General features: G+C 35.3%; 1 protein-coding gene across 1 annotated transcript in view; it reads left to right on the top strand.

The window, feature by feature from the left end:
* Nucleotides 1–22396, top strand: part of TEC (tec protein tyrosine kinase) — a 104457-nt gene that overhangs the window by 11952 nt on the left and 70109 nt on the right. The window contains exon 2 of the mRNA XM_031943411.1: nucleotides 15646–15729. Coding sequence (XP_031799271.1) covers nucleotides 15726–15729 — 4 coding nt within the window. The 5' untranslated portion in view covers nucleotides 15646–15725. The remainder of the gene's footprint in view (nucleotides 1–15645; nucleotides 15730–22396) is intronic.

Here is a 22396-nt window from a genome sequence, read left to right as displayed (position 1 = left end):
TCTATTAATATATATGCTTGGAGAAAGAATGGCCCCCGCCCACTCTTCTTGCAAGTCCTATGTGTTGTATAGGAAATGACGATTTTGGTGGGTGGAGGCAAGAGGAGCGGAGAGAGAAGCAGAAAGAGACAGCTGGCTGGCTTCTTGTCTGGCTGGCTTCTTTACGCAGCTGCACACATTGCTATCTCGATCCCCCCTTCACCTCTGATCCCCCTTCACCTCCGACCCTTCTTCACCTCTACTGAGAATAAAGATTGAAGATTTTCCCTTAACCTGAATTCCTGACTCCGGCTGATTTTAAAATACGTGGTCATCACAGATCTACATTCAGTTTCCATAGTACACTCTCTGGATGCAGATGGTGTTTTCCATCCAAAATTTATTGGGATTACCTTTGATGGGATCTATGTTTTTCAATGTGGAGGGAAGCTGAGAAAGAATGGGAGGCTAGCATTGTATTCCTTGTATAAGCAATACAAGTGTAACTCCCTCCCCCCCCAAAAAAATAGGAAAGAAAAAAAAATTATAAAACATTTTAAAAATATACAAGAGAGAACAAAAGAAAAGGGACCTGGACAGGCTGGGTAATATTGGTTGTGCTGTGTTAAATTTGGTGTATACTATGTATACACTATTCTCTAATTAATTTGTTGTTTTTTATACAATCTATTCTTTGTGAATGGAAATGTTCATATCTACTGATATTTGCCAAGTTCAGAATTTAAAAAAAATAAAACAAAAAAGATCTTGATTTCTTAGTTCAACTAGTACAACCAAACAAGCATTAATAAGTACCTTATTAATTAAGGGAACATTACTCCTGCTCTGGCCTAGCTTTTTTCTCTATTGAGGCTTTATAGGATCATAGATCTAAAATTGGACCATCAAATTCAATTTCCTCATTCTTCAGATGAAGAAACTGAGGATTAGGGAGGATAATTGACTTACTTTAAGATCACACAGGTAATAATCATCAATTAATCATATAACCAGTTTAACTTCATATTCTTTTTTACCTTTGACTACCTAGCCTCCTTGTTCTGTTGCCCCTCATCCTTTCTCAAACTCCAGCTCTGAGTTCCTTCTACCCTCTCTCTGCCTTCTCTCTTTCTCCTCTAGTATAGCTAGCTGAATGCTGCTGGAAGAAGCCACATGACTGTGCCAACAGGATCTGTTATATATTTGATATCTAATTCTAACTGGAGCCTTACTAATTTATTATAATTCTCTATTATAATCCCCAATGTGTCTGTCCCAAAGCTTGATCATCTTCCACATCCCTCTCTTATTGTCATTCCCTCTTTCCTGCTGCCTACAAAATAGCCAGATCCTTTTCATTCTTTAAAAACTTTCTCTTGACTTTGTTGAATTTTTGAACTATTACCCCATATCTACACTCATCCTCTTGCACTGCCAACTTCTCCTAAATCTGATTTCAGTCCTTACTTTCACTTCTTTGCGAATGATTCTACCAGTGGACTGAAACTATTCTTTCCAAGTTTGCCAGGGGGGGTCTCTATCTTTTTTTCCATTTAAAATATTTTATTGATCTCTTGTTTTTATGTCATCATTATTTGTATAAATAGCCTTCCCTTGTAACAAAAACTCAAAAAAGAACGAGGGGGGAAAAATTCAGCAAGGCTTATACATTAACTGAGTCTGATAGCATCTGTAGTGGTCCATACCTATGAGTGCCCACTTCTGTAAAGAGGGGTAAGAGTTGCATTTTTTAAAAAATCTCTTCTCTGGAGCTAAGTTAGATCATTACCCTTATATGCTGTATTTATATTGTTGTAGTCATGTCTTATAATGTTTTCGTGATTATACTTAATTCACTTTGCATCACTTCACATCAGTCTTTCCTTGCTTATCTAAAACTTAAACTTCATAATCATTCTTTGAAGTACAACCTGTCATATTCATGTACCACCGTTTGTTTAGTTGTTTCCCATTCAGTGGGCACCTACTTGTTTCCAATTCTTTGCTTCTACCAAAAACCCTGGGATGACTATTTTGGTGTACATAGGACTTTTCAAAAAAATTTTTTTTTTAATTTTCTTTATGACATTTATCTAGAAGTGGGTCCTCTGGTTCAAAGAGATTGGACATTTTAGTTCCAAATTGCATTCCAGAATGAATAGTAGATTGCTTCACAGAGAATATATTGATAATCTTTTTACAATCTTTGTATAACTCTTCCAATATTGACTTCCCAGTTTTGTAATCATTGCTAGTTTCCTGGATGTTGCTGAAACTTGAGAAGTTTTGATTTTGATTTCTTTCATTTTATTACATAGTTGTCAATAGCTAACAGTTCTTTTGAAAATTGTTTGTTTTTATTCTTTGACCACTTATCATACAATGATCATCTCTTAATTGCTAGATCTAATCACCTTTCTTATCCTTAAGATCTCTAAAGCAGTTGACTTGTATATTCCCTTTTTCTTGAGTATTCTCCCAGTTCTAATCTGTGTTTTTGTGATATTCCTTTCCTCTAGTTTTCCTACAAGTCTGAAAATTCCTGCTCAATCTCCTATCCTAGATCCATGGCCCAACCCCTGTGCATGATATTTTTTCTCAGGGCTCTGTTTTATATTGTCTCTTCTCTTTCTTGATGGTATAATAAACTCCCCTGACTTGACATATTTCTAAGTAGGTATTTCCTAGATGTTCATATCCATCCCTCAACTCTTTACTGAACTTGACTTGCATTACCAATTGCTTATTAGACATTTCAAACTGGATGTCATGTAATGTCAAGTTTATTACATACAGCTCATCATCTCCCTGTATCCAGCCCCCTTTCTGACCTCTCATTTTTGTTGAGCATGCCGGCTTCTTTCTAGTTACCCAAGTTAAAAACCTTTAAGTTATTTTTGAGTTCTTCCCTTTCCATATCCAATACTTGTTAACCTTTGTCAATTTTCCTTACTTAATCTCTCAAATATATCCCCTTCTTAATCTACTATTCTGTGTCAGTCCTTCATTATCTCTCACCTGGAATATTACAGTATTTTTCTGTTTGATCTTTGTTTTCTCCATGCCATCCTTCTCACAGATATCAAGTTGATATTCCTTAAACATAGATCTGGTCATGTCACAATCATACTAAGAATTTTTTTATAAGTTTCCTATTATGTCTAGGATAAAATTTACAGACTCTGCTGTTTTGCCATTTAAAGCCCTTCATGATCTATTTTCAACTAGTCTTTCTAGACTAATTACATTAGATTATTCCCCCTCATATACTCTTTTTTTTCTAGCTAGACTGTTCTATTTGCCATTCCTGGTGGTATGCACTATTCCATTTCCTGCCACTGAGACTTTGTACAGCCTGATTCCTGTACCTTCCATGTATTCTTTCCTCATCTTTATCACCTAACGTCCCTTTAGCACTTGGCTCAAGTTCCACCTTCTACTTGAAGTATTTCCTGACTTCTCCAGATATTAGAGCACTCTCTCTCTTTCTCTCTCTCCCTTAAATAATATTTTATTTTCCCTCCAGTTACATGTAAAGACAATTTTCAACATTCATAAAATTTTTTTTATTTTCAAATTTTCTCTCTTCATACTTTACCTCTCCATTCCCTGACATAACAAGCAGTTTGTTATAAGCTTTACATGTTCAATCATGTAAAACATGTTACTTTTCTTTCCCAAATTATTTTGTACTTATTTTACATGTTATTTATTTACTTACCTATATATAACATGTTTCCTGCATACTATTTCCTTCAAGAAGGATCTACATTTCTTAAAATTAGGAAATATTTTAATTTTGTCTTTGTATCTTTAATACTTAGCAAAACATGATTCACTAGTAGGTGCTTCATAAATGTATGTATGGTGAATTGAATTGGAACATTGAACTGTATCTTATAATGTGAAATCATATTGTGATAAATATAATGTTTTGATTTCAGTTTTTTTTACACGGACTGATTGGAGAGCTATGGTTAGGTAACACTTTAGCTGAAAAAGATCAGATGATTGAAGTGGACTACAGGGTCAATCTAAGGAGTCCATAGTATGATATAATGACCAGTAAATCAAATGCAGTCTTAGATTATTGTAACAAAGGATTTGTATTTATAATTAGAGCAGTGATAGTACTGTTGTACTCTGTGTCAGTCAACATATTTGGAGTATTGTGTTCAATCCTGGACACCACAGCTTAGAAAGGGTTTAATGAGATGGACGTTGTAGGGGAAGAGATAGCCAGGATGATTGAGGGCCTTGATTTTATTCCATAGAAGACTGAATTAGCTTGGAAAAGGGAAGACGTGATAGTTATATGCTATTATTTGGTGGACTCTCAAGTGGAGGAAGGTCTTAGTAGAAGTAATGGGTAGGAATTGTGGGGACAAATTTAGGCTTTATCTCACAGTAAAATAGGCTGCCTTAGGAAAGTTTTAGGTCCCTCTCCCCCAACTTGTGATATTCAGACAAAGGTCAAATAACCACTTGTTGGGTATGTCTTACCCAGAGGAATTCTTGTTTCAGTATGGGTTGGATTAGGTGGTACTGACGTCTCTGCCCACAATGAGATTCTATGACTTGGTAAGATGAGAGAGGGTGGTTGGCAGAAGGAAGAAGGGAGTAAAAACCCAAGGGGCAGCAGGATTTCAGGGATTTCCTGTGGCCGCATGCCATTGCAGTGGATATAAGTTGGCTGTGGTTATGTCTGTCTGTATTGGATTTCATTTAATATGACTTCAACCAAAAGCCACAGAAACCAAATATCATTTTAAGTGAATGTAATTTGATGATTGAATGTTTCTTTAACTGAGCATATTCTCAATGGATGACATGAATTTTCAGCATTCTGTGTCCTCATTTACTCCAATATTATGTTTCAACCATAGCTAGTGGGATCTCCACATGATATCTCAAGAGATTAAAACTATAGCCCATATTTTTTGCTCAAGAGGAATGATTTTGAGGTTTATTTTTCTGTAGGTTTTAAGTGCAAAGAAGTTAGTACTCTCATGCTGTGAATTCTTAAAAAAATAAGCAGTTTAAAAATCTTATAATGTAAGCCCCATATTTTGTCATTGAAACACCAATGGAATTTGAACCTACAAATTTTGACATAGGAAAATGTTTATTATCTCCTAGTAGGTACATGGGTTGGACATATACATTTTTAAAGGAATTTGCCTAAGTCTTTAGTTTTTTTCCCCAATGTACTTAGAAATACGTAGAGGGGCATTATACTCTAATGTACTAGTTCTTGACCCTCTGTTCTGAGTGACTGATGTTCTTGTTGAAACTGATAATAATCAGTAGCATATTGTGTTGGTCCTATAGAATGTCCCAGGGCCTTGGCCCTGTCAGTATAATAATAACTGGCATTTAAATATCATTTTAAGATTTGGAAAGGGTTTTACATATATTATCTCATTGTATCATCCTAGTCAGTGCTGTTATCACCCCCATTTTACAAATGGGGAAATTGAGTTTGAAACAACTTAAGTGATTTGGCCAGGGACTTATGGCTAGCTCCTGAGGCAAGATGCAAACTCGGTATTACACCATCTATTCTACCATCTAATTGCCTACTTGTTGTCTTCTTCCTTCTTTCTTTTTCTTCTTTTTCTTCCTCCTCTTCCTCCCTCTTCTTTCTTTTTTCCTTCTTCCTTTTTCTTATTTCTCCCCTGCTTTCTCCCTCTTCCTTCTTCTTTCTTCTCCCTTCTTTTTCTTCCTTTTCCTTCTCCTCCTCCTCCTCCTAATTACATGTACAGATAATTTTTAGCATTCATTTTTGTAAGATTTTGAGTTCCCAAATTTTTTCTCCCTTCCTTCCTTCCCTCTTCTCTTAGATAGCAAGCAATCCAATATAGGTTATACATGTACAATCCTGTTAAATATATTTCCACATTAGTCATGTTGTGAAAGAAGAATCCTAACAAAAAGGAAAATCCACAAGAAGAAAAAAAAACAATAACAAAGCGAAAATATTATGTTTCTACCTGCATTCAGGCTCTGTAGTTCTTTTTCTAGATGTTTATCATTTTCTATCACAACAAGTCTTCTGGAATTGTCTTGGGTCATTCTGTTGCTGAGAAGAGTTAAGTCTATCATAGTTGATCATTGTACAATGTTGTTGTTATTTGTACATTACTCTCCTGGTTCTTCTCACTTCTTTCCACATCAAATTCCACATCAAGTTAGTCTTTCCAGGTTTTTCTGAAATCTGCCTGCTCATCATTTCTTTTAGAGCAATATATTCCATTACATTCATATGTCACAACTTATTCATGCATTCCCCAATTGTTAGGGATCCCTTCAATTGCCAATTCTTTGCCACCACAGAATGAGTTGCCATAAATATTTTTATATCTTTCCCCCCTTTTCATGATCTCTTTGGGATATAGACCTAATTTAACTGCCTATTCTCATGCTAGTTCCTTGCTTTCCCCCAAAAAATCCTCTTGTATTTTTCCTTAGCTTTTAATAATGTTTATAGGTAATATTGCCTCTGATAGTCATGGGGCAACAGGTTCAGTGAGAACCTGTTTGCCTCAGTTTCTTCAACCATAAAATGGGAATTAAGTAGCAGGATTGTTGGAGATCTGAGGACAAGACAATGATGGATAAAACTTCTGTCTATTCCATTTTTTAACCATCTGTCTAGAACATTAGATTTCTAAAATCCAGAAGGATGCCACTTTTGTCTCTCTTATATGCTATCTTTCCATGCACAGATCTTTGTTTAAAATTTCTGCTGACTCCCTTTTGCTTCTAGAATCAGGTTCAAATTCTTGAGCTTAGAATTTGAAGCTTTCCCCAGACTGACACTGTTGTTTCTTGTATGTATCCTGCCTTCACACTGCTGTGCCTTTCTTAATGTAACTGTGTCCTATGTGTAGCATGATTTAACTCTTCCTTGCTTTAACTGTTGAATGCTCATCCTTTTTATTTTAAACACTACTTCTTTCAGGAAGATTTACCTTATTTCTCAACTGATAACTACCCCCCCCCCCATTTCAAGGCATGTGTTATTTTTGTGTTGTTATCTATATATATGTCATATCTCTCCCTCCCACCCCAGGAAGTGCCATGACTATGTGGACAATGTCTCATCTAAATTTTGTCTCACCCTTATAGTCTGTGTCTGGTATATATAGTAGGAGCTTAATAAACACTTGTTGAATTGAATTTGTTTTTCCTGAATGCTTAAATTTCTTAGGTTCTGATACTAGAAGTTGAAAGTTGTTATTGCAATGATGTTGAATTTCTTCATATCTAATAACTGACCTCCGTATAACTGAGAAGATATTACAGATTCTTAGGGAAATCCAGCCCTCATATTCATTTCCCGCTTCTTCCATAGAACAGTTGATAGTAATAGATGATAGAGCACTGGGACTGGACTCAAGAAGATCAAATTTGACCTCAGACACTTACTAGCTCTGTGACCCTGGACATGGTAACTTAACCAGCATTTTTCTTAATTTCCTCAGCTGAAAAATGAGAATAATAACAGCAGGTTTATTGTGAAGTCCAGATGAGATTGTGTTTGTAAAAAGCACAGTGCCATAGTATGTGTTGTACAAAAATATTTATTTATTTCCCATTCTTACCTGCCACATAGCAGATACTATTAAGTATTTATTCCCATTTCCCTCTATTCTGCTCTTTTTGAATAAATGAGGTATAGAAAATTGTACTTGACAACAAAGATGAGTAAAATTTTGGAATGAATGTGTAAATATAGTAGTTCTTTGTTAAGCGATATACAGTTAGAGGTATTGCAGGTAACTTTGTGCTAGGGCAGAATTAATTCCAGTATAAATATTTCTATAGCAGTTTTATTGAATCATAGTTGTTAGTAGAAAGAACATCTAGTTCAATCTCTCTTATTTTACATATGAAAATATTGAGGCAAGGAAGGTGAGAGGGGAATGAAGTAGATTTAGAATGTTCTAATTACTTGTTGAATTGGGGCTTTCTAATGAGTAGAATACCAGAAAAACAGATCTCTTTCTCACTCTTCTGTTAATTAGTTCTTTCATCAATAAAGATATTTAATAGATAAAGATTTATAATGAATCTTATGCTTCAGGAAGGTTCATGGTTTAATATCATTAGGTACTATCAAGTAGTTAAGAATAAAGTTCTGTTTAATGATGGTATATTGCATTATTGCTCTCTTAATGTTTCCCTAATAATTAATCTGCTTGATTCAGGTAGAAAGTTATGGTACATTAGACTCATTTTCTAGTTTAGAAAAGTGAGACTAACAAAAAAACCAATGATTTACTGGGAGCCCAAAAGCAAATTCAGATGTAATGTTTGTCAGATTTTCCTTGAAACTTTTAGAAGTAGAGAAGTAGATCTGTTATTTAAAGGTTATATTTTAGAAGAAAACTAAGAGCTGATTTCCTTTTTTTTTAATTAAAGCTTTTTATTTTCAAAACATATGCATGGATAATTTTTCAATATTGACCCTTACAAAACCTTGTGTTCCATATTTTCCCCTCCTTCTACCTCCTCCCCTAGATGGCAAATAATCCAATATATGTTAAACATGTTAAAATATATTAAATCCAATATATGTATACATATTTATACAATTATCTTGCTGCTCAAGAAAAATCAGAACAAAAAGGATTTTTAGGTATATATTACATTTAAAAAGCTAACACCAACATTGCCTTGCTTGTCTATATCCCCTTCTGTACTTTAAAATTGATAGCATAATCTTTTTTGTCTTTTTTTTGGGGGGGGAGGGACATAATTTTTACCACCTCCAAATTCTCCTTTCCCTTTCTAAACCCCCCCCCCCTTTTTTTTTTTAATAAGTGGAATCAAGAAAAACAAATTCACTCTTTGGCCTCTAGAGTATCAACTCCTCGTTAAAGGATAGGAAGATTTTAACAGTTTTTTAAGGGTTTGATTGGTTATTATCTTGATCAGAGTTCTTAATAGCTAGAATTTGTTAAATAGACATGTGGATAAGAGAGAACTAGTGACTTTTGAATGTTCTGGACAAAGATATGAATTGAATCACTATTAGATAAGGAATAATGCCTTTTTTAAAAATTGTTAAAGAGCTGGCTAAGTTTGAGAAAATAAGGCAGATTTAAATGGGCACCTCGTGATTTTATTTAATGTTTATTACAAATGAAAAGAGGAAGGAGCATATTTTCCAAGTCTGCAGATGACATTAATATTTTTGTATAATGAAAGGCTGAGCTGTGAATAAACATTAGTAGGATTCTCTTAAGCTTATGTGAATAGGTGTACCTATTAGCAGATGAGCTTCAGTGGGCTAAGAAATAATTGATCTTAATTGTGGTGGAAAACCATCTAACAATTAGAGCTGTCCAAAAGTGGGATACCTGGGAAGCTAGTGATCCAGTAATGGATTGAGTACCAAGAATCTCCAATCCCCTGGGCACTTGTACCGATGCCCTCTTCTGAGTGCAGAGAATTTCCCACGGGATCTTTCTATCCTCTTGCCTCCAGATGCAGAGCCCTGTCTCTGATCTTCCTCTGGTAACATTTGTACTTCTACCTGCTTTTTTTTTTGTTAACTCCTGTTATTGAAGAAGTCACTTAATGTAGCTTTTCATTAAATGCCATTTTGAGTGGTATGAATTTAGATTTTTGCTGGAGTAATTATGTGGAAGTTGGGTAGTCTGCCTATTCCGCCGTTCTATCTGCACTTGTGAGGAAGGGGGACAACAATTTCCCATCTCTTGCCTTCATCTCCCTTTACTGATCACTGCAGCTGAGAAGCCTAAGGCTCTGCTTAGAGCCAAACTCCGAGAGATACTGATAACCTCCTGAAATTTGTCCTGTTACATACTCCCCATTCCAGTGATTCTGCCCTGTCACTCGGACGCCTTCCTCCATCCCTACTGCCTGATGTTTTATTTCCATTCCCCTCAGCCCCTCTGCATTCCAGAGTCCCTACATACTCCTATTCTAGCCTTCGCTGTGCTTTTTGGAATGTCTGCTCTGTAGATAACAAACTTGCTTTCTTCTTAAATCTTTTTCTTCTCCTGTCCTCGTCTTTTGGCTGTAACTGAGACTTTGCTCCTCATGATTCAACTTTCCTTTCTATCACTGGGTGAACTTTCACTCATTCATCTCCACTCATTGGTCAAGGTGGGGAGAAGTCCCCATACTCTGGGCTCTCGCTCTAGTACTGTGATTCAGGAGCCTCTCCTCCTTTGAGGGCTCACTTAACCCACATATACACTCCAATCAAAATTCTGGTAGCTGCTGTCTACCAACTCATTTTTTTTCTTAGTGAGTTCAGTGCTTGCCTCATGACCTTTCTCTCCTCCCCAACTTCTGCCTTGTTCTAGGGGACTTCACATATATATTGATACTCCCTCAAACACTCCAGTCTCTTAGTTCTTCAGTTTACTCATTTCAAATGACCTATTCAAATGGCACCCCAGCTCAACTACACACAGAAGTAATTATACCTTTCATCTTTCCATCATCTCCAGATGTACTATGAATTCTGAAATTTCCTTATCTAATCAGTCTGTTGTCACTCCACTTCTTTCTTCTCTACTTTATAATCCCAAACCCTATTCTTAGTCTGTACTTTGACCTCCCATCACTCAGCCCTTAGTTCTTTCCCAGGCCATTCATTACCCCTGCATTAGCAACAATCTTCTTTTGCCATCTTGATCCCTTGGTAAACAGTCATCTCTGCATTGTCTTCTTTCGACTCCCTTCCCCCCATCTTATTTTGTCACCAATCTTGCCCTGCCCAGCCTTAATTTGGATAGTTCCTTCCAACTGCTGCCTTAACCCCAACTCCTGGGCTTCTGAATTAAGTTGGAAAATATTAAATGTGCTGATGGGGCCACTACAAATTCATTTTACGTCATCTCAACTGGACGCTCACTACTGCAAGGCAATGCTTTTACACTTCCCTAAATAACTTGAGATTTCACTCAACGCGTCTTTTCTTTCCCTCTTTTTTCCTCCCTCTTTAAGTCTTTCAAGGTTTCCTTTCCTGACCCTTTTAGCTAAGAAGTTTGCTTGATAAGGAAAACATTGGGGCCCATTTGTCCAAGCTCTTCTCTTTCTTATTTTTCATTACCTAGGTTCTTCTACCACCATCTCCTCTACTTATTTCTCATGTAAGGAAGTGATCCTTCTCCTTGATAGGATCTGACCCTTTCCAACATTCATAAATGATTCTTTCTGATTCTCCTTTCTCTCTCTCTCTGTCTCTCTCGCTCTCTCTCTTTTTCTCTCTCTCATCTTCAGTCTTTCCCTGTTTACTAATGCCTACAAATATGGCCATGTCTCCCTCATTCTGAAAAAAAACTCATTTAATCCAAACACTCCCCACTAGTCACCACTTCATATCTCTTCTCTCTTTTGTCACTAAATTTTTTGCAAAGGCTATCTGTAAACTATGCATGTGATTCCTTTTCTCCTACTTTTCTTTAATTCTCCACAATCTCTCTTCTGACCTCATTATTCAGCTGAAATTTCTCTCTCCAAAATGACCAATAATCTCTTAATTGACCGACCAAATGACCTTTTCTTAATCTTCTTTATCCTTAACTTATCTGAAGCTTTTGATACAGTGAATCACTTTCCTCCTTGATGCTCTCTTCTCTCTAGGATTCCATGATGCTCCTCTGTCTTGGTTCTCTTCCTACTTATCTGATTGCTTCTTCTCAATCTCATTGCTTGATGTTCAGCAGGTCACTTCTTGATCCCTAGGGTTCTGTCTTAGCCCCTCTTCTCTCTTGATTTTATCTCAGTCAGTCATTCCATCAGCTCCCATGGATTCAATGATCATCTTTATGCTGATGATTTTCAGATCACTATATCCAGCTCTAGCCTCCCAATTCATATCTCCAACTGCCGGTTGTGTATTTCAAACTGGAAGTCTGGTATATATATATATTAAGCTCAATATGTCCAAAACTGAGCTCATCACCTTGACTGCCAAATCATTTCCTCTTCCTAATTTCCTAATGATTGTGGAAAATACCATCATCTTCCTAGTCAACCAGTCATCCTTAACTCTATTTTTTCCTACTCCCCCCTATCCAATCTGTTGCCAAATCCTGTCGATTTTGCTTTTGCAATATCTCTCATATATATTCCGCTCTCGTCTGGGAAAAAAAAGTAACCCCAACACAATTAATTACTTTGGTATAGGCCCTCATCATCTTATATCTGGACTATTGCAATGCCCTGATTGGCCTCCTCACTCAAATCTCTCCCCATTTCAGCTCATTTTCTAATGAACTGTGAAATCAATCTTCCTATAAAGCTCAGAGCTGACCATATTGACTTTCTTTCCTCTTCTGCCTCCCCCAATAAACTAGCATCTCTAAGGTTAAGAATAAAAAACTATTTATGATATTCAAAGCCTTTTCCCACCCCTACTCCTAACTTTTCATTTCATGCTTCTTCTCATCTTATCTCTTTAGTCTATTTTTGTGACATATTTTTTGAATCTTTATTTTGATTTTTTATTATAGCTTTTTAGTTATAAGATATATGCATAGGTAATTTTTCAGCATTGACCCTTGCAAAACTTTCTGTATTTTGTGACATACTTGAGTTGAAAGCCATGATTTACTTAAAACATAGCTTCAGTTCATATTATTTGTGAAGTCAATAACTTTCACTCCAGATACTTGTTAAGAGTATTGGCAAGATAAGGAAGCTGGAATGGATGACTTTCCTTAGGGTTCTGTTTTATAAAAGAAACAATAGAAAATCTTCTGAAATGATACAAAATCTTTCTTCAGTTAAACTTCCTTTTGCCTGGACTCTGGCCTCAAGTGGTAGTTTTGATATTGATTCTTGGGCATCCATTTGTGACTTTCCTGGGTAGTACTCTTTTACTCTCACTGTCTATCTTCTTGTTCCAGATGACACCTTATTAGGCTGGAGGGAGACAGACAGAGGTGGAGCGAGAGAGAGAGAAGAAGAGAAAGAAAAAGGATAAGGGAGGGAGAAAGAAGGAAGGAAAGAGAGAGAAAGAGGGAGAGAGAGAGGGAAAAAAAGGAGAAAGAGAGAGATGGAGAGAAAGAAGAAAGGGGAGAGAGAGAGGAGGGACAGAAAAAGAGCAGAGAAGAGAGAGACAGAAAGAAAGAGAATAGAGAGAGAGATAGAGAGAAGAGAAAATGAGAATGAATATGTGTGTGTAGTTAGGTGAGCTTCATAAACAGCTGTAAATGTGAAATACAAACTGGGGGAAAGAATAGAAATAAAAAGGTGAAACAAGTGCAGTTGTTGAATTAGGTCATGGATCTATTAACCACTAGATACTGCATACAACATTTTTACTTTGAAGAAAGGTGGAAGTCTGATATTATGTTATCATGAGACTGTTGATTTTTAGGAAAGAAGGACTGTCTTGTAACATGGCATAGAGGATAGAGTGCTGGATATGGAATCAGAACACTACCTTATATATTTCCTATATATTTACTTATATATTTACTATCTGGGTGACTGTGAACAAATCCTTTATCCTTTTCAGTGCCTCAGTTTGCTCATCTGTAAAAAGTAAATAATAATATAAAGTAAATAATAAAAATAATAAAAAATAAAGTAAATAATAAAAAGTAAATAATAATAGTTGTATCACCTACCCTGTGAAGAAAGTATTTTTCAGATTCACATAAATGTGAATTATTATTGTCATTGTCTAAAAAAATGGAATGGAATGAAGTTGGTGATTGGTTTGGAGCAGTGGCAGTGGTTTGAGGTAGGGAGGCCCTTTTAGCTGTTTCTTGCTATTTCTTTCTTTTCTCCTTTTATTTGTGTCTTCTTGGCCCAGAAGGAGCAAAGTGGGTAGAGGAGGAGAGAGCCTGGTTAAGGGGGAGATGGAACTATCTAATTTCTCTTAAAAAAAAAAAAAACAAAAAAACTTCTTATATGATGATCAATTCTGATGGACCTGGCCTCTTCAACAGTGAGATGATTCAAACCAGTTCCAATTGTTTAATGATGATGAGAACCAGCTACACCCAGAGAGAGGACTGTGGGAACCGAGTATGGACTACAACATAGCATTCCACTCCTTTTGTTGTTTACTTGCATTTTATTTTGCTTTGCTCTTTTTTTTTCTGGTTTGATTTTATTTTTCTTGTGCAGCAAGATAATCATATAAATATGTATGCATAAATTAGATATAACATATTTCTATCATGTTTAACATATATTGGACTACTTGCCATCTGGAGTAGAGGGTAGGGAAAGGGGAGGTAATTGGAACACAGTATTTTGTAAGGGCTAATGTTGAAGAATTGTCCATGCATATGTTTTAAAAAATAAAAAGCTTTAATAACAAAAAAAAATCTTATTTTGAACTGGACAGTAAGTACCCTAAAAATGGGGTACTTGCCTCTCTTCCTCCACTACTTATTTTCAATTTAAGCATTTATATCGTCCCTCACTAGGGACTAGTGGAAATGGACGAATCATATTTGTCCCTCACTAGATTGATTTATTTATACATATACATATAAATACATAATACAGATTTATTTATACATACATATAATTACATACATTTATACACATAATATACATTTATTTATACATTACACATAGGCATATGTATATATACACATATTTAAAATTAATATATATATAATATACTTACATACATTATAAAATAGAATTATATTGTATCTTTAGTATATTGTAAGGTTTATTTAATATGATTTATGTTATACTACATTATACATGACATAAATCATAACTTGTATAAATAATTTACTTTATATGATTGTAGTATGTGATTTATATATATATATATATATAAAACAGACATATACATATGTGTATGTTTATAGGTGTGAATGCATGTAAATGGGTAGAGGGGGAGACAGAGAAAAAGAGGGGAGACAAAAAAAGGGGGGAGAGAGGAGAGAGGGAGAGACAGAGAGGCGGGGAATAGGGGAAAGAGAGGGAGAGGGGAAGGAGAGAGAGAAGGAGAAAAGGGAGGGGGAGAGAGAAGGAGGGAAAGAAAGAAAAGGAGATGCATATAGACATACCTATACACAGAGACATACAGAGTTGTAGACTCCTTGATGCAGTGGAAAGGACCAACTGCTGGTAGGAGATGCAGTATCTGGTGTCAGCTCCACCATTGACTTTCCCAGGGACTGAGTAGATGTCCCTCTCTGAGCTCAGTGTTCCCATTTGAAAAATAAAGGGATCGGACTGAAAGATGTAGGGTTTCTTTCAACGGTTATAGTCTTAAGATCTTTCCATAAAAGTAATTCAGAAAAATTATAGTAAAGGAACAAAATATAGAGTTTGAGGACGTGGCCATCCTTCTCTTTTCAAATAACTGCCTCTTTTTCTGGAGTTTTTCACAAGTGGTGCTTAATCTCATTCATCAGCACAAAAACCATTCTATCCCTTAAATGCAGAGATAATGGGAAAAAAAAGTCCATGTAGGATGTTTCTATGTAAAAGCTTCGTTTTTGTGGGTCATTGTTTTTTCTCTGAATCTGTCAGAAACAGGAAGAGAAACGTTTTTCAGATAAAGAGTATATGTTAAACTGTTGCTTGCTTAAAAGTTACACTCTCACATAATACTTTTGCAATTTTGGGAAATGAAACAGTAACTTCCTATTGCTCATGGTTCACCAATTGATTAGCATCTATGTTTTTTTACTTAAGGCATCAGATAGTGTGGTGGACGTGGAGTCGGGAAGAGCTGTATTTGGATCCTGTCTTAGACACTCCCTAGCTATGCGACGATGGGTAAGTCACATAATTTGGAAACCTCAGATTTCTGTGATCTGTAAAATGGGGCTGGGAAAGGCTTGTACTTACCTTCTCGGATATAAAAGGGGTGTGTGTGTGTGTGTGTGTGTGTGTGTGTGTGTGTGTGTAGAGAGACAGACATAGACGGACAACCAGAGAGAACCTGATAGACAGAGAGAGGATTCACACATACAAGTGTTATAATCTTAAATGCAATAAAAAGCCTTTTTTTGTAAGTTATAAAGTATTATATAAATATTACTTATGAATTTATGATTGCTTCTGCTGCTTAATTTCCTTTTTTTTTTTTTTTTTTTTTTACAAAAGGGACGATATAAATGCTTAAATTGAAAATAAGTAGTGGAGGAAGAGAGGCAAGGTGGTATAGGAGAAATAATATAAGTTGGAGTCTTAGAACCAGAGTTCAAATTTCAGCTGTGGACTTATTTGCTGCATGATTGAGGGCAAGTCACTGGGCCTGAGTTCCCAGTAAAATGAAGGATTGAAAATTCCTTCTAGATGTAGAGGAGTGATCCTATTATCTCATGTTGCCAACTAAGGCATGGGCTTGACTTTCTCCACCATTATGGAAGTACCTTAAGGCATACAAGCCAGTATGTACAAAATATATTCTATAAAGATAAATGTTAGGTAGGAAGAAAGTGACTTTAAAAATATCTTATTTTGGAGATTGGAAATTCTTGCTGGACTGGAACCTCTCTCATTTTAAGACTTCTTTGAACTTTGGACTTCTACTTTGATTCTTTAGTTTATGACCTTTGAACTTCCTCTCTTCCTACTAAAACTACGTCATTTCATCCATGCCTTCCTTATTGCCCAATTTTGAACAGTATTGAATGGCTCTGTCAGCACATATCCATTGATTACTATGAATACTAGTGTGGTTTAACAGCACAGTTTTGGCTAGCCCCTAATAATTAGCAACCTATGTTTTCCAGTTATCTTGTCATAAAAGAATTATACTATTGATGTCACTCAGCCTTAGGTCATCTCTGATAAATCTGAATGTGCTGTCTTGCTCAAATCATTTTTTATTTTTTATCGATTTGTTTATTGATGATGTTCTTTTCCTTTTAAATATTAATTTCCATTCCTCCCTACCCACTGAGAAGGCAAAGAATATTTCAGTTATGTATGTGAAATCATGCAAAATGTCTTTCTATATTAGCCATATTGTAAAACAAAACTGTAAGAAAATTATACTTCAGTTTGTAACAAGAGTAGTTCTCTTTGGATAGCATTTTTAAAAAATCATAAGTTCTTTGGAATTATCTTGGATCATTATATTGATCTGTGTAGCCAAGTCTTTCACAACTGATAATCATTACAACATTGCTGTTAGAGTGAATATTGATCTCTTGATACTTCTTGCATTTAGTTTTTGCATTAGTTCATATAGGTCTTGCCATGGGTTTTCTCAAGTCACCACTCTTATTCTTTCCTATAGAATCATATACTCCTTCACAGTCATATGCCATAACTTGTTTAGTCATTTCCCAATTGATAGACAACCTCTCAATTTCTATAACTTTACCGCCACAAAAAATTGCTATAGTTTTTTTTGTGGGTGTATATATATATTTTTTTAAAAGTTTGAGTACAATATACACATACACACATATTTGTATATATCAACTTTTTCTTTGATCTTTTAAAAAATATCTCCATATTTGTCATGTTGTGCAAGAAAAATCAGACAAAAAGGGGAAAAAATATAAGAAATAAAAAAAAACAACCAAAAAATAAAAATATGATTCATTCCACATTCAGTTTCCATAGTTCTCTTTCTGGATACAATTGGCATTTCCCATCTTGAGTCTATTGGAATTCCTTGAATTACTACATTATTGAGAAGAGCCACGTCCATCACAGTTGATCATTGTATAATCTTATTGTTGCTATGTATACTCTTGATTCTGCTCACTTCACTCAGCATTAGTTCATGTAAGTCTCTCTAGACTTTTTTGAAATTCACTCTGCTCATCATTTTTATGGAACAACAATATTCCATTACCATCATATACCATAACTTTTTCAGTCATTCCTCAACTGATGGGTATCCACTCAAATAGCAGTTCCTTGCTCCTACAAAAAGAGCTGCTACAAATATTTTTGCACATATAGACCCTTTCCCCTCTTTTATGATCTTTTTGGGATGCAGACCCAGTAATAAGACTGCTGGCTCAAAGAGTATGCTCAGTTTTATAGCCCCTTAGACATGGTGCCAAACTGATAATGCAGTTTTATAGTACTTTGTGCATAGTTTTAGATTGTTCTTAAGAATGATTGCAGTTTTCTACTCTACCAGTAATTCTTTCATGTATGTTATCTTCCCTCATCCCCTTCACATTTGTCATTTCTGGAAGGTCTTAAATGATATCTCAGAAGTATTTTAATTTGCCTTTCTCTAATTGTGATTTAGAGCATTTTTTAAAATGATGATAAATGGCTTTGATTTCTTATTCTAAAACTTGTCTGCATCCTTTGTCCATTTATCAATTGGAGAATTGCTCATATTTTTATGAATTTGACCCTATTCGTTATATATTTGAGAAATGAGAACTTTATCAAAGAAACTTGCTGTAAAAGTTTTTGAAATCAGTTCACTGTTTTATGTTACCTTTTAGCAAGATGTAGAGTTTTTGATTATCTTTTAATTAGGTCTATTTTTGCTTTGGGTTCATCTGAGATTATGGTTGCTACTCTTGCCTTTTTTACTTTAGCTGAAGTAGAACAGATTTTGCTCTAACCTTTTATTTAAACTCTGTGGGTGAATTTCAGCTTGAAGTGTGTACATAACATTGTTGGATTCTGCTATCTGCTTCTGTTTTATAGATTGTCTCATTCCATTTACATTCACAATTGCGATTACTGTGTATTTCTCCCATCTTGTCTTCTGCTTATCCTTCTCTTTCTTTCTATTGTACTCCTCTTTAAAAGTCTGTTTTGCTTCTGATCACTGCTTTCCTTAATCTATTCTCCCTTTTATTACCCCCCCATATATTTTATTCCCTTCTCCTCCCATTTCCCATTTCTATGCCCAAATGAATGTGTGTGTGTGTGTGTGTGTGTGTGTGTGTGTGTGTATTCTTTCCTCTTTGAACCAATTCTTATAAGAGTTAGGTTCAAGTATTGTTCACTACCTTCCTCCCCTCATTTCCCTGCAATTATAAAAACTCTTACATAAGAAAGAAAACTCTTTCTTATGTACCTCTTTTATGTGGGAAAAAAATTTACCATTCTACCTTTCCCTTCCCCCATTTCCAAGTCGTTCCTCTTTCTCAACCCTATATTTTTCTGAGATGCTTGCAACATAATTGATTTATACTTCTGTCAGATTCTGTCTTTGTAGATTCCTAAAAATGATAAAGTTCTTAGAAGTTACATGTATCATTGTTCCACATAAGAATGTAAGCAGTTCAACTCTATTGAATCCCTTATGATTACTCTTTAATGTTTACTTTTTGAATCTTCTGTTTGAATGTCAGATTTTCTATTCGGGTTTGCCCTTTTCATCAGGAATACTTGGCAGTCCTCTATTTCATTAATTACCTATTTCTTCCCCTGAAAGATTGCAGTCAATTTTGCTTTTTTTTTTTTTTTTAAATCATGGCTTTCAGAAAGTTCAATAATTCTTAAATGATCTCTCCTTGATTACCAGTTCAGTTGTTTTTTTTGAGGAGATAGTTAAGATTTTCTTCTACTTTTTTTTATCCTTTGTTGATTTCTCACAGAGTCATAAGTTTCCACTTGCCCAGTGCTCAGTATTTTTTTTTCCTACCTCTTTTACCAAGCTATTAATTTCCTTTTCATAACTTTCTTGTATCACTCATGTTTCTTTTCCCAATTTTTCCTCTACTAAATTTATCTGGCTTTGGGTCCAATTAGCATACTTTATTGAGACTTTGCTTGTGAGTGTTTTCACATTACAGTTATCCCTTTCCTATTGCAGGGATTAGGGGCACATATGCCCCCTATAATCTGGAAAATTCAAATAATTTTTTCTCCCTCCCTTTGTACAAGAGAAGTCTGAATTTAAATTTTTTTTTTTTTTTTTTTAATGGAGTGTTCACAATACCTTATTGTAAAAAATGGGTTAAGTATTTGATTTTAGGTCTGACCTTTGTATATCTCTGTGGTTTAAACTCCTCCCAAATTCCTAATTTCTTAGGCTGGACTTTGATATATCGACATCATGATAGGAAAGTTATGATGTGGAAGAGATAATTGTATTCTAAATTTGTGCCTTAGAGTTAGCTTTTTTATAGTCAAACTTCAGGCTTTTTCATGCTGCTGTTTTCAGAGCTAATTTTGGGAGTTTGGGTGTTTTTGGTACTTCCAAAGTGGTGTTCTCCTGGGAGATAGGTAGTCACTGCTTTCCTGCTTTGTGTTCTGGTCTTTACCCAGGAAGGAACTCTGCTCTCCTGCAACCACTACTACTAGTCCTCCTCTTGGTCCTGGAACTGTGACCAGGCCCCCTTCTCTCTTGTAGCCACGACTACTATTTCTTTTCTGTGCTCTATAATTTTGAACAGTGCCCTTACTCTCTTGGGACTGATCACAGATGTTCTTCTTCCCATAAAACTGTGACCCAAAACTGCCTCTAGGCAATAGAGTTGCCATTCAATGCCAGGTTCATTCAGTGCCAACAAAGGGTCTCCTGTGATCTCTTTCTGATGAGTTGTCAGAGATTTATGGTCTCTGAGCTGACAGCTCCTGAAGCTGCTGCTGTTGCTGTTGCTGTTGGGCTACTTACAACACCTTTCCTGGTGCTCCTGCTCTGTCCCTGTTGTTTTATTGCTGGATAAATGTGTTTTTCTGACCTTTTCTTGGTTTGTTGCTCCAAAATTTGATTTGAGGTATTATTTTAAAGTTGTTTGGAAAGGATTGTTGGTGAGGTGATTCAGGCCAATTCCAATAGACTTGTGATGGAGAGAGCCATCTATCTCTAAAAGGAGGATGTGAGAACTGAATATGAATCACATCATAGTATTTTCACCTTTTTGTTGTTGTTGTTTGCTTGTTTGTTTTTTTCTCATTTTTTCCCCTTTTTGATCTGATTTTTCTTGTGCAGCATGATAAATGTGGAAATATGTTGGGAAGAATTGCACATGTTTAACTTATATTGAATTTCTTGCTGTCTGGGGAAGGGGGTAGGGAATAGGGAGAAAGGAGGGAGAAAAATTTAAAACACAAGGTTTTTCAGGGGTGCGTGTTAAAAGCTATCTTTGCATGTATTTTGAAAATAAAAAGCTATTATTAAAAATTTAACAAAAGAAAGGATTGTTGGGAGAAAATTTTCTTGAATAAGTAAGAGGGACCATTATGGGATATAAAGTGGATAATTTTGATTACATTAAATAAAAAGGTTTTGTACAAATAAAACCAATATAGCCAAGATTAGAAGGAAAGCAGAAAACTGGAAGAAAATTTTTTCTATCCCTTTTCTTGAATAAAAGCCTCAAATCTTTAGTATATGGAAGACTTTGTCAAATGGATAAGAATATGTTATTTCCCAGTTGATAAATGATCAAAGGATATAAACAAGCAGTTTTTGAAGAAGAAATCAAAGATACATAGTCATATGAAAAATGCTCAAACCATGATTTATGAGAGAAATGCTAATTTTAAAAAGCTCTGAGAGCAATTTGGAATTATGCCCCAAAAGTTATAAAACTGAATCCTTACCCAGCAATACCAGTATTATGTCTGTTTTCTAAGATGATCAGGATAAAGGGAAAACAATCTCTGTGTTCTAAAATATAGCAGCAAGGAACTGGAATTGGAATCTTTGCCAAGAAAACCCCAGAAGAGTTGGACATGGTTGAAAAACAACTAAACAACAAGAGAACATCCTATACAGTAACAGCAGCATTGTTTGAAGAGTAATTGTGAATGACTAAACTATTCTAAGCATTATAATCATTCAAATCAACTATAAAGAATTTAGGAAGGAAAATGCTATCTACCTTTAGAGAAAAAAGAGCTATATGAAGGTATATTTGTATGGTTCCCCATATGTATCTGTATCAAACATTGACCTTCTCTAGGTTTGGAGGGGATGGAAGGAGTGAACTCAAAATGTAGCCTATGTATACTTTCAGGTAAAACATTTTTGTATTAGTTACAGTTGTGAAAGAAGAAACAGATCAAAGGGGAAAAAAAAACCACATGAAAGATTAAAGTAAGTGAAAAAATATGCTTTGATCTACATTCAGACTGCAGCAATTCTTTATCTGGATGTGGATAGTATTTTCTGTGGTAAGTCCTTTATACTTAAATCATTTTGTTGCTGAGAAGAGCTGAATCATTCATGGCTGATCATCTCACAATGTTGCTGTTGCTGTGTACAATGTTCTCCTGGTTCTGCTCACTTCACTCAGCATAAGTTCATATAAGTCTTTTCAGGTTTTTCTGAAATCTACATGTTCATCATTTTTGATTGCACAGTAATATTTCATTACATTCATATACTGTAGTTTATTCATCCATTTTCCAATTTATGAGCATCTTCTCCATTTCCAATATTTTACCACCACAAGAAGAACTGCTCTAAATATTTTTGCACATGTAGTTCTTTTTGCTTTTTTATGATCTGTTTGGGAAACAGATCTAGCAGTAGTATTACTGGATCTAAGGATAT

Source organism: Sarcophilus harrisii, chromosome 6, assembly GCF_902635505.1.
Source record: "Sarcophilus harrisii chromosome 6, mSarHar1.11, whole genome shotgun sequence".
NCBI lineage: Eukaryota > Metazoa > Chordata > Mammalia > Dasyuromorphia > Dasyuridae > Sarcophilus > Sarcophilus harrisii.
Note: the sequence above shows the minus strand (reverse complement) of the source record. Positions and strands in the feature narration are given on the sequence as shown.